The sequence below is a fragment of the Salvelinus fontinalis genome, chromosome 9 (genome assembly GCF_029448725.1).
Source record: "Salvelinus fontinalis isolate EN_2023a chromosome 9, ASM2944872v1, whole genome shotgun sequence".
Classification (NCBI taxonomy): domain Eukaryota; kingdom Metazoa; phylum Chordata; class Actinopteri; order Salmoniformes; family Salmonidae; genus Salvelinus; species Salvelinus fontinalis.
Window position 1 is genome coordinate 10,502,384 of NC_074673.1, and position 12,003 is coordinate 10,514,386.

Consider the following 12,003-nt stretch of genomic DNA (forward strand, 5'->3'; position numbering starts at 1 on the left):
GACAAATTATCTGTGATATGTGTCTATTTTATATACAGTACCAGTCAAAAGTTTGGACACAGCTATTCATTCAAGAGTATTTCATTATTTTTACAATGTTCTACATTGTAGAATAAGAGTGAAGACATCAAAACTATGAAATAACACACACATTTTATATTTGAGATTCTTCAAAGTAGCCACCCTTTGGCTTGATGACAACTTTGCACACTCTTGGCAATCTCTCAACCACCTTCCCCTGGAATGCTTTCCAACAGTCTTGAAGGAGTTCCCACATATGCTGAGCACTTGTTGGCTGCTTTACCTTCACTCTGCAGTCCAACTCATCCCAAATCATCTCAATTGGGTTGAGGTCGGGTGAATGTGGAGGCCAGGTCATCTGATGCAGCACTCGATCATTCTCCTTCTTGGTTAAATAGCCCTTACACAGTCTGGAGGTGTTGGATCAGTGTCCTGTTGAAAAACCAATGATAGTCCCACTAAGCGCAAACCAGATGGGATGGCTTATCACTGCAGAATGCTGTAGTAGCCATGCTGGTTAAGTGTGCCTTGAATTCTAAATAAATCACTGACAGTGTTACCAGGAAAGCACCCCCACAGCATAACACCTCCTCCTCCATGATTCACGGTGCGAAACACAAATTAATATCATCCGCACATCACAAAGACACGGCGGTTGGAACCAAAAATCTCAAATTTGGACTCATCAGACCAAAGGACAGATTTCCACTGTCCTTAGCCCAAGCACGTCTCTTCTTCTTATTGGTGTCCTTTAGTAGTGGTTTCTTTGCAGCAATTCAACCAGGAAGGCCTGATTCATGCAGTCTCCTCTGAACAGTTGATGTTGAGATGTGTCTGTTACTTGACCTCTGAAGCATTTATTTGGGCTGCAAACTGAGGTGCAGTTAACTCTAAAAAACGTATCCTCTGCAGCAGAGGTAATTCTGGGTCTTCCTTTCCTGTGGTCCTCATGAGAGCCAGTTTCATCATAGCGCTTGATGGTTTTTGCAACTGCACTTGAAGATTCTTTCAAAGTTCTTGATATTATCTGGATTGACTGAACTTCATGTCCTAAAGCAATGATGGACGGTCGTGTCTCTTTGCTTATTTGAGCTGTTCTTGCCATGATATGGACTTGGTCTTTTACCAAATAGGGTTATCTTCTGTATACCACCCCTACCTTGTCACAACACAACTGATTGGCTCAAATGCATTAAGAAGGAAATAATTCCACAAATTAACTTTTAACATGGCACACTTGTTAATTGAAATGCATTCCAGGTGCCTACTTCATGAAGCTGGTTGAGAATGCCAAGAGTGTGCAAAGCTGTCATCAAGGCAAAGGGTGGCTACTTTGAAGAATCTTAAATATTAAATATATTTAGATGTGTTTAACATGTTTTGGTTACTACATGATTCCATATGTGTTATTTCAAAGTTGTGATGTCTTCACTATTATTCTACAATGTAGAAAATAGTACAAATACTGAAAACCCCTTAAATGAGTAGGTGTGTCCAAACTTTTGACTGGTACTGTGTTTGTAAACTATCGAGAGAAGTTGGCATTATTCACAGACACACCATTTTTGTTAGGTTGACTTGAACTTGAGTATTAGCTTGATAGGGTGGTGCAGAGTTGGTTTCAGTCTCTACTTGTCAATGCACTGCTTTCTGGAACAATCCATAACTCAAAGTTGTTATGCTGTCGAACACAATTTATTTACTTTCCTAAAGTCATTTGATAATATGCACTGCACATACACCATAATGTTGAACAGGACCTGTATAAAACTACAGACATAATGTTGATACATACTGTATAGGCTATATGAAATGCATAACATAAGGGGACATAACATCATTTTGAACTGAACGCAGAATATCACAAGAGATAATATTAATGACCACAGTAAGAAACACTTCTACTGCTCTATTCAATCCGTACCATGGAAGTTCAGCGTTAATTACATTTTTACATTTAAGTCATTTAGCAGACGCTCTTATCCAGAGCGACTTACAAATTGGAAAGTTCATACATATTCATCCTGGTCCCCCCGTGGGAATTGAATAAAGTGTGATTGAAATTTAAAAGCAAATTCCCCGCGTTAACGGAGACTGCACTCACATTAAACATTGCATAGAGATGTAGAATCTTAATTAGACCACCCTTTCCTGCAATGCAAGACATTTTAAACTTTTAGCGTATTTGAGGTTTAAAAAGTCTTCTGAAGTTCCCTTACCAAAAATGCATCAACACCTACAAAAATGTTCATTCATTATAATCAAAATAACAATTCACATTTCCTATTGCTGCACGATTATTGTCCTGCTGTATCAAACTGGCTCAAATTAAGATCCTACATCAGTATGTTGGCTAAATCTGAAATTAACTTTATATTTCCATTGGGCAATTTGTCATGCTTCATCGATCCAGACTGAATAGAGCCCTGTTTCAGTTCATGTACATTTTCTGCATCCGCCGTGCCAAACAAGAAATGACATTCTTCTTGGTTTCATTTGCACATAGCAGGCATTGAGTACAACAAGACATATATTTGAAATACAGGAAACCTTACAACGTGACAATGTCATTGATAACTTTATATATGTATATAAAGTTATAATAATCACTAATGTGGCAGTAGAGGAGGGTCCACTCATTTGTGTGTGCATTTGCTATTTATGAAAGAGTTTTTACCATACATGCATACAACAAAAATATAGTTAAACCTGGGACCAGGGTTAACAGATGTGCCACCTAAACTCCGTTTCCCTCTCTCTGATTAGGTTCCTCTCTATTCAATCTCATCAGTGATGTCCAGTGTCGGCTAAGTTGTAAAGCGTAGAAGCGTGGTTGCGTCATACTGTATGTCATGCTCAGAAAGACAAAACAACATAAATGACACTGAACAAACAACAACACAATCCCTCCTTGCTTCCCCATAATGAGGTAGTAAAACACTAAATCAATTAGGAATGAAAAAATAATGGGACCAGTACTGAGCTGAATGGTTTGGACCTGCCATCATCATCTTCCTTTTTGATGCCCGAGACATAAATCTGACAAACGTGGGTCTCCAATTCCTTTAAAAGCAGTACAAGTAGGATAACAATGCTTACTGCACAACCTTTGCTGCACAACAGTTCTTTAAAAAAGTGCTAAATCAATTTTACTCTTAAAAAAAAGAATTCATCTTAAGACACTTATAGCAGCACACAAAACAAAACAATTGTCATTATTCATCCCCTCTTTCTACATTACTCCACTTTCCCAAAATATAAACATTCTCAGGAATCATAAATAAATAACTTAAATATCTCTCTAGAAAAACATTTGAAAGTGCATTGTTTCCAGTCTCTCTCCTCTACCCTTGTTGAAGGTACAGTCTCATTGGAGTCATTCAGATCCTTGGTAAGAAGTGTGTCACTGTCATAGCTGGTGTAACTCGATTTCCTTTTTTGGTTTTGCCAGTCTTACTCAGTCCAATATACATCCCTGGGTGAGCTGCTGACTCATAAGCATTGTAGTTATTTGCCAAGAGATTCTCCTTGAACTTGCACTCATCATTGTAATGACCCTGGAGAAGGGATGAGAGAAGAGAGGTTAATATTTACCTTAAAATAATCCAATGTACAGTAGACTATAACGAAGCTCTGTTGGCCAAATGACCCCAATCACGCATGTCAATCTCAACACTTGGGATTTTTTTGACAATTCCATATTACCATGTAGGCTACTGTACATGTCATGGAGCCCAGGGAAAGGAAATGTCTACACCTTGTATTGAATGCATCTGTGGCCTAGTGTACTATGACGTTCATAAGCTACAGAACATGTACAGGCGTGCCAAGACATTGACTATCATTTTTCTGTGGAGATCTCTCATGAAGCAAAGTATGGTGTGACGCAGAAATACATCCCAGAAAACATGTCATGTCCACTTACAGATCCATACAGCTTCCCTTTGCTGTTCATGGCCAGAAACATACCACTTCGGACGCCAAAGAGCGTCACAACCCCTCTCTCCACAGGTGATATCTCAAGGAGACCTGAAATGAGACAAAGAATATCACTGCTATGTTTACACTGTACTTATCTACACCAAAACCAAGTTGTTTATAATCCATTGTGTTGTAAAAGTAGACGGAGAAGATAAGGACAACTGTAGTAGACAGGTCTGTTTAGGTCTCTGTTCAAACTGGTGCTGGAACATCCTGCAAGGAAATGATGCCTCCCTTGATACTAGGTGATGAATTGGAGCATCGAGTAGGCCCAGTCTAAATATGATATAGACTTCCTTTCAGTCAAGTACCCAGTAACAGGTTGAACTTTTGATTAAATTGCCTACATTGGGCTTGCACAATAAAACAAGATAAAAAAAAAATAAAAAAAACTTTGTCTTGTCTCTCTGGCTCTATTTGAGGATTGTTTAAAAAATAATAATACTTATTCTCATAGACTCATTTGTGAGGAAAGAAGAGGAAAATAGTCCATATTTTCCAATGGGTCCTGACTTTATACACTACTGGATGATGACCAGTCTATTCTCCATAATACCCGGGCTCCCGAGTGATCTAAGGCACTGCATCTCAGTGCAAGAGGTGTCACTGCAGTCCCTGGTTTGAATCCGGGCTACATCACATCCAGCTGTGAATGGGATTCCCATTGGGCAAGCGCCGTCCGGGTTTGGCTGGGGTAGGCCGTCATTGTAAATAAGAATTTGTTCTTTAGTTAAATAAAAAAATATATAATGGAAAACAACTGACCTAATATCACACCAATATATTGATAGCCAACGGTTAAACGCTCCCCTCCTGTAATTCTCACAGAAACCACTTTAGGTTATTTTTTCAACACTTTCCCTGGATGCTACTAGTCTTGCTCAATTAAACATTTCATCTGTGTCATATCAACTTCTTAAGTCACCCCAAGAAACGATTTTGAGGCATTTTGATCTAATATTTTGTGATTTAGAAAAAGTTATATATATATACTCTAATGCAGTTATAGTTATAAACTGTTTTATATATACCAGTAGAAGAGCCTAAAGATAAATAATCCACTTGGTTAGAGAGATTTTTTAAATATCATTTTTTAAATAAAATAGTACATTTTAAAGTGAGTGTGTTTAGGGCGCCCTCCCCCCCCCCCCCCCCCCCCTCTATTCTCAGATCTGGTATCATCCCTGATTCCTTTTGACATCTCAGAAACATGTCCCGAAGCCTTTTTTTTTTTTTTAAAGGCCTGCGAAAATTGTTCAAGGAGGCGCATTAATAATCAAAGCCTTGCAAAGAAGCCGAAATGAAAAATCACTCTTGGCTAAAACACACCGTTGCATCCTTCCACTGTAGTCACATGGGACAATAACACTAACATCCATGTGACGTCAATTCGCTAGTAGCCTAATCTAAACACAGTATTATGCTCAAGTTGGCATGGTGCCCATTCACACAACTCGATCCCATAATATGAAGTTCCAAAGTGGTGGCGCATGGCACAAACAGGTTGGGGACCAAGAGAGGGGCATCAAACAATTTGCGCAAAGATGATGGGTTCAATAAAAGCATGAAAATGAACTTACTGTATCTGTTTTCGTTATGTATTCCAGTTATCTTTCCGTCTGGTAAAACTTGAATATGAAACCCAATGCCGACATTGCAGTATAGACGCCGAAGTCTTTTGATGCCTGTAAGATAGTCACCGTCTCGGTTGATTTCTCTTTTTTCCCATGGGTTTCGAGCCAGTGAGCGAGAGTAGAGCGTTTCCCAATGGCGCTCTGGAGTGTCGGTCTGCCTACCCGCGAACGGGGCAGTGCGCACTGAGGTACACACTAGTCCCCACACCAGCAGCGGCACTGGTAGCCAGGACGCGTGGACAGACATCCCTGTGCGGTCGGTCAGTGCTGTCTCACGTGTTTGAAGAGGTTTTACAATTCCCCAAATCCCCTTTCCCCTGTCCGTGGTGCTCACGGGTTGACAAAAACAAGTTGTGGAGACTGTGGGACTCAGTGAGCCTCACTAGTCTATCCAGTGAAAAAGTTAACTTATTTCTGAGTCTGCATGAAGTCTTTTCTGTAGGCTACTTCAATGGCTCCGCTGTTTGTTTTGTATTACTCTATTCCGAGTTGCTTTGTGTTGGAGTTGTGTGTTGTCAGTCGTGTTGCAGGACATGGCCATGTATCTCCTCTCCTGGCGATACTTATATGTGCTCCGAAATTACATCACACGCCACCTACTGTACCAAAATGTTGCTCTCAACTCTTAGAGTCGGAGTAACCTTCGACGCAAAGTCATTAGAAAACCAGCCCCCTTTCTTGTGCACTTTGATATCGGAGTGGCGGTGGGCAAGCAATTCAATGCGTTTGGTTGATGTATTGACTTTAATGTTAGTGTGAGCTGACACATGTAACCTATATAAAAACGTTTTGCCCAGCCTGTATATAGTGTCTTTATCTTGCTCTTCCCAGGCTTCTCAATGTGTGTCCAGGCGACAGGATGAATTACGCATGTGATCGTTGTCTAAAACTTCCTCCGATATCGTCTGAAATAAAACAAATGTATTGCAGGATGCAGAATAGGAAGCTGAAAAGCCAGCAGACTGTTGCACAGTAGACAGTGCTATAAATGAAACCATAACAGGAAAACAACAGCACTTTAGTGGAATTTCCTACTTTTAAAATAATGGAAATAAGAGACAGGCGGACAGAAAACTATTATTTAAATAGAACAATATCAACAATAAGGTTATATTTGTATTATTTTGATGCAAGACAAATACTTTAGCATCATAAAAAGGTTGGTGACATTATCAACCCAAGCCTCCTGCCATGGGGATGAGGGATATACAGTAATCTGATACAGTAATCTTCTGTTCATCTGATCAGCTAAACACAATGTAAAACACCCAGACTGTACCAAGCGACTACGCACAAGGTTCCAATGCTTTACACACAGGATGTTGGAGATGTCCATTATTAGACTCAACTTCTGGCCCATGGTGGCCAGTGATGCGCAAAACACCCATGCAATATCAATGCACGTCCATAAAAGTTAAATAAAAGTTCATATCAAAGCTTTGCTCGAGGTTTGAACCCTATGTGTGACCGTCCACACCTTGGAAAGCCTATTGCCACTTTGCCAGTGTAATACACAACCGGAATGACATAGAGGTGTCAATTGGGGCGTGAGGCGCAGCGACTTTTGCACCTGTTCACAAACATGATTTCATTATTTCAAGCTGGCGAATTACTGGTGGAAAAATTGCGGCTAATTGTTGTTAAATTATGCATAAAACAAAGACTGAGGGCCATGTAAGAAGCTCTATTAAATCCACAGGAGGCTGGTGTACCTTAACTGGGGAGGACAGGCTCGTGGTAATGGCTGTAGCGGAGTAAGTGGAATTGTATCAAATACATCAACCTCAGGGGTTCCATGTGTTGGTGCCATTCCATTATGTCCTTTCCAGCTGTTATTATGAGCCGTCCTCCCCTCAGCAGCCTCCACTGATCAATCTATATTTACTTTTGATATAACTTGGTCCCGAGTTTAAGTCAAAACGGTCCATTACTTTGGCAAAAGTCTCAAATATACTTAACTTTATTTGATTTTTAAAATGTGGTTTTGGTATTAAACTTCAAACAATATTGCTTATGAATCGGCTCAGAGTAAATGTTTAACCGCAAACTCATGTCCCAAGAAATACATTAGCCTTTAGTCTGATATTTAGATAGCCTACTTATTTTATTTGATACTTGAAAAAAAGTCTGAAAATCTTCAGGTTTAGGTAATTAATTGCTTTGCAAGAATCAAACTTCAACACAGTCTTTTAGATTGTTATTTTTTATTAGATCGGTTGTTTGTTGATATTTACCCATATCGTATTACGCAAGAGCCAAAATATGAATCATAATTTCAGGCTTCTGAATTCTAGCCTATACATACGCGTTTCCAGCTGCTCTCCATGGTACTGCATTTTAGCCACGTGGTTTCGCGTTATAGTCCGATCGATGCTGGACGGGGTGCCGCATCCAGGATGTATTTGTTTATCTTTTCACAGGCTGTGAAACAATGTATGTTAAAGCCACAGTCCGTCACTTGTTTCAGTAATTTCAAATAATAAAATACATTGATTTTGTAAGAAAGTGATTTATGACTACCTTACTGAGATTAGTAGGCCCTACAACACTCTTCCTTATCAATACTCCAATAACGAATGAGCTGTGCTCCTTTCGTTATGTTTCTGTTGTCATTGGGAAATTGGTCAACTAATAATAGCTTAAAATATGTATTTTAAAGAGTACAGTTACTCTCTTGGAATGTAATTTAATGCGAACAGAACGTCTGAAGAGAAGTGGTTTTACTTGCTGCCGCTAGGGTGCAGTGTCTACTAATGAACAGAACCGATGCTACAACTTGAAAATAGAACCCAAAGGCTGCGTTTACACAGGCAGCCCGGTAATTCCTCAAAACTCTAGACTATTAGCCTAATTCTTTAAAAAAAATCTTGACTGCCATGATTAATGAAACTTGAGTCATAAAGACCAGTAGAAAGACAATGCAAAAGCAATTTTGAATGAAAATGTGTTTATGATATAAAAAGCAAATAAATAAACACCACAATGGTAATATACATACTATTTATCATTTGCAAACACTTTTACCCAAAGTAACGTACATCAGGATCGGACCCACAATCCTGGCCTGGCATGCATCAAGCTCTACCAACTGAGTCACAGAGGACAATATACCATTGATTGTACAAGTGCTTTTTTGTATATTATATTATTGTGTAAATCCACATGCATCCTTCCAGACATCTTCCTATGAAATGGTCATCAAGAAAAATACAGGACATTAACTGCATGTACTTCCGATAATGTGAGTTAACAATAAGAGTACAAAGATACATTATATTCAAGACACGGATCACTTTATTCACAGGACAGTATCATTAGGCTGGTTTAAATTAGAGCATGGGGAGCTTGTATCTCTCAGTCACCGGTCATGCTCTTCCCACAGTCCACGTGTCTGACAAGTGAGACTTGTCATCAAGCTCCCTGGAGATGGACACATCTCTATCTCCTCTGCACTGTTCCCCCTGTGAGCCTGAGGGCAGTCTGCCTGTACCCCAGACTACTGTTGATCAACAGGTGAACCATGTCATGGTCCTCGTTGCCCAGGACCCTAGGCAGGAAGAGGGAGGCCTTCTCTGTCTTTCGGGTCTTCAGGCCCCGCCTCGGCTGGCCCTTTCCATTGATTGACACATACCACAGCCTCTCAGCGCTCACCCTTCGCCTACTTCCTGTTGAGGTGGAGTGTGGAGTTGTCTGGTAGCGGCGGGAGGCGTAGGTGTTGTAGCCTAACTCATGGATCCGCTCCATGAACTCACACTCCTGGGTGAAGGCAGCCTGAGAACAAAATGACTTCAGTTGAAACCAAATAAAGATTTACCAAATGTAACACTGTGCACAATGGAAATGAGGCTGTATATGAATGGTAGTCAATTATCCAATTCTTAGAGAGAGAGAGAGATATAACTATTTGACTATGGTTACTGATCAAAACCTTAGAAAAACCTTGACAAAGTACAGGCTCAGTGAGCACAGCCTTGCCATTGAGAAGGGTAGACACAGGAAAACCTGGCTCCCTGTAGAGGAAAGGCTGTGCAACCACTGCACAACAGCAGAACCTGAGACGGAGCTGCATTTCCTGACAAAATGTCAAAAATATAAAACAATTAGAGAGTGCCATTTCCCCAAATTTGAAACTCTTATTCAAGGTTTCAAAGACCTCTCTGATGAGGATAGGCTACCCGTCCTGTTGGGGGAGGACGCAGAGAGCTGTGGGTTGGCAGCGCACTACATTGCTGCCTGCCATAAGTTGAGGGACAGTGTCTGACAGACCAACCAACCTGCACATGTACTCTACTGTATGTTTATTGTTATTGTTGAATGTATGGTTATTTTGACACTTAGTTATTGTTGTTACTGTTGTCCCGTTGACCATTTTGATTCTCATTTTTCTATTGTAAATAAGCTTTGGCAATATGTACATTGTTACGTCATGCCAATAAAGCAAATTGAATTGAATTGAATTGAATTGAGAGAGAGAGAGAGAGAGAGAGAGAGAGAGAGAGAGAGAGAGAGAGAGAGAGAGAGAGAGAGAGAGAGAGAGAGAGAGAGAGAGACAGAAGAACAGAGGGAGGACAAAGAAAGATCTCAGAGATCATGTCTCATTTACAGATGCATGTAGTCGTCCTTTTTGGTTCATGGCCAGATATCTCCCGGAGAACAGTCCTTTAATCATCACCAGTCCCACATCCACTGCTGTGATCTCCAATATACCTAAATTGGAAAACAATTTAGTCAATAAAAATAAAAAAGTTAATTCATTGTCATTTCATGGAATGACAAGTGATACTTATGTCAGTGTAATAACAATGTTATCATAACGTAGATACCACTACAGTTGTGTTGGATGCAACAATGGATTTTAGTTAGACTTCAGTAACACTTTACATCATCAGGCAGTCTTCTGGTCACTCCAATGTAGCCTACCAAATTACCAATGCACAGTGGCTAGTAGGAACGACCCCCGTAATAATGCACGCGACTTGTAAGAAGTAAAACAGAGCTCTGTTTTAACTGAAAAATCATGAATGTCTACTTGAAAACTATTTCCAATCATGTATACCGTGGGACTATTCTTGTTGGGCGTTACCCTCTATAGTGGCTGAACGTAAACTTCAATATATGCATAGCATATAACAAGGCAGAAATAAGAGCGCAAATTATACTGTACTCACTGAAAGGGTTATGCTCCTCCAGGGTCCCATCTATTTTCCCATTGGGATGTATTTGTAAGTGATATTTTGTGGCACAGTACAGCTTTCTGTGTCTCGGTGCTCCCCCAAGGTGCTCATACACTCCTCCGCGCCCCACAGCATCCCTGCGCTGCCTCAGGCCACAGCTCTGCCCACCGACACTCTGCGGAGTAGATGTCCTTACCACCGAAGAAGAACGAGGCTTTTGGTGACTGGGGTGTAATACATTCACCAATAGCAAGACCAGAATTATAACCATTGTGGCATGGCCGAAAATAGTATATTAGTCCTTTTCCATGAGTGACAAAAACGGACTCAATAGTTTCCATCGAATTCTTAGGGAGTCCATTAGTCCAGTCCGATAAAATGGATCCACTTTAGATACATTCGTTTTGCCAACAGTAACTCGCTTTCAGTCAACCTGATTTTGAAATAGTCATGGAAACGAGACGAGTACAAAGTGAAGATGTCCAAGTTGCGCGCAAAATAAAATCCCTCATTCATTCGTTAGTCCTATTGCGGCAATTGTTACGACGGAGAAAGTCAAAGTACGGTCTTGTGTGAGCTATGAGAGTGCAGTAGGTATGGATGGATAAACCATGACATTACACACTGAGGCTCATTGCTGAAAGCCGCATCACAAAGGGCGAGCCAGCCATCTGAGGACAGAGCGTTCCTCTCAGCTTTACTTTTGATGGATCCAAAAGGCCAATTAGACATTCCAAAATTATAGCCTACAGCATCGGTTTCAACACCAGCATTCCCCTGGTCAATTCAAACTCCCAACTCTTGCCCAGTTGGTGGAAAGATGCTAAAACGAAGACATCGGTGGTAAAGATGGCAGAAATGGTTTCACATTCGAAACAGCTGGACACTATAATGTTATTTAGAGGGCAGACATAGTGAGCAAAATATGTACATCTTATTTAAAGTATTCCCACAAATAATATATGACCAAACAAAAAATAGAAACATACAAAGCAATCTATGTTCAGGGCGTGACAGCACCCCCCCCCCAAAGGTGCAGACTCCGGCAGCAAAACCTGAACCGGAACCGGCGGTTCCGGTGAGGGACGTGGACCCCGATCCACTTCTGGCTCGGCCCACTTTAATAATTCTTCTGGAGCGGGAACCCTCACCTCCGACCCCGGATTAGAGGACGCCACTGGACTGATGGTCGA

The 12,003-nt window shown here is 40.7% G+C and overlaps 2 protein-coding genes across 2 annotated transcripts; both read right to left on the reverse strand.

The window, feature by feature from the left end:
• Window positions 1–3,221: 3,221 nt before the first annotated feature.
• LOC129862045 (fibroblast growth factor 4B-like) lies at window positions 3,222–5,883 on the reverse strand. The gene is made up of 3 exons (XM_055933371.1): window positions 5,583–5,883; window positions 3,947–4,050; window positions 3,222–3,578 (listed from the first exon to the last, which is right to left on the reverse strand). The coding sequence occupies exons 1-3, from the start codon at window positions 5,881–5,883 to the stop codon at window positions 3,402–3,404; spliced, it is 582 nt and encodes a 193-aa protein (XP_055789346.1). The 3' UTR covers window positions 3,222–3,401.
• Window positions 5,884–8,566: 2,683 nt separating this feature from the next.
• LOC129862044 (fibroblast growth factor 3-like) lies at window positions 8,567–11,780 on the reverse strand. The gene is made up of 3 exons (XM_055933370.1): window positions 10,805–11,780; window positions 10,240–10,343; window positions 8,567–9,407 (listed from the first exon to the last, which is right to left on the reverse strand). The coding sequence occupies exons 1-3, from the start codon at window positions 11,079–11,081 to the stop codon at window positions 9,075–9,077; spliced, it is 714 nt and encodes a 237-aa protein (XP_055789345.1). The 5' UTR covers window positions 11,082–11,780; the 3' UTR covers window positions 8,567–9,074.
• Between the last annotated feature and the right edge of the window lie 223 nt (window positions 11,781–12,003).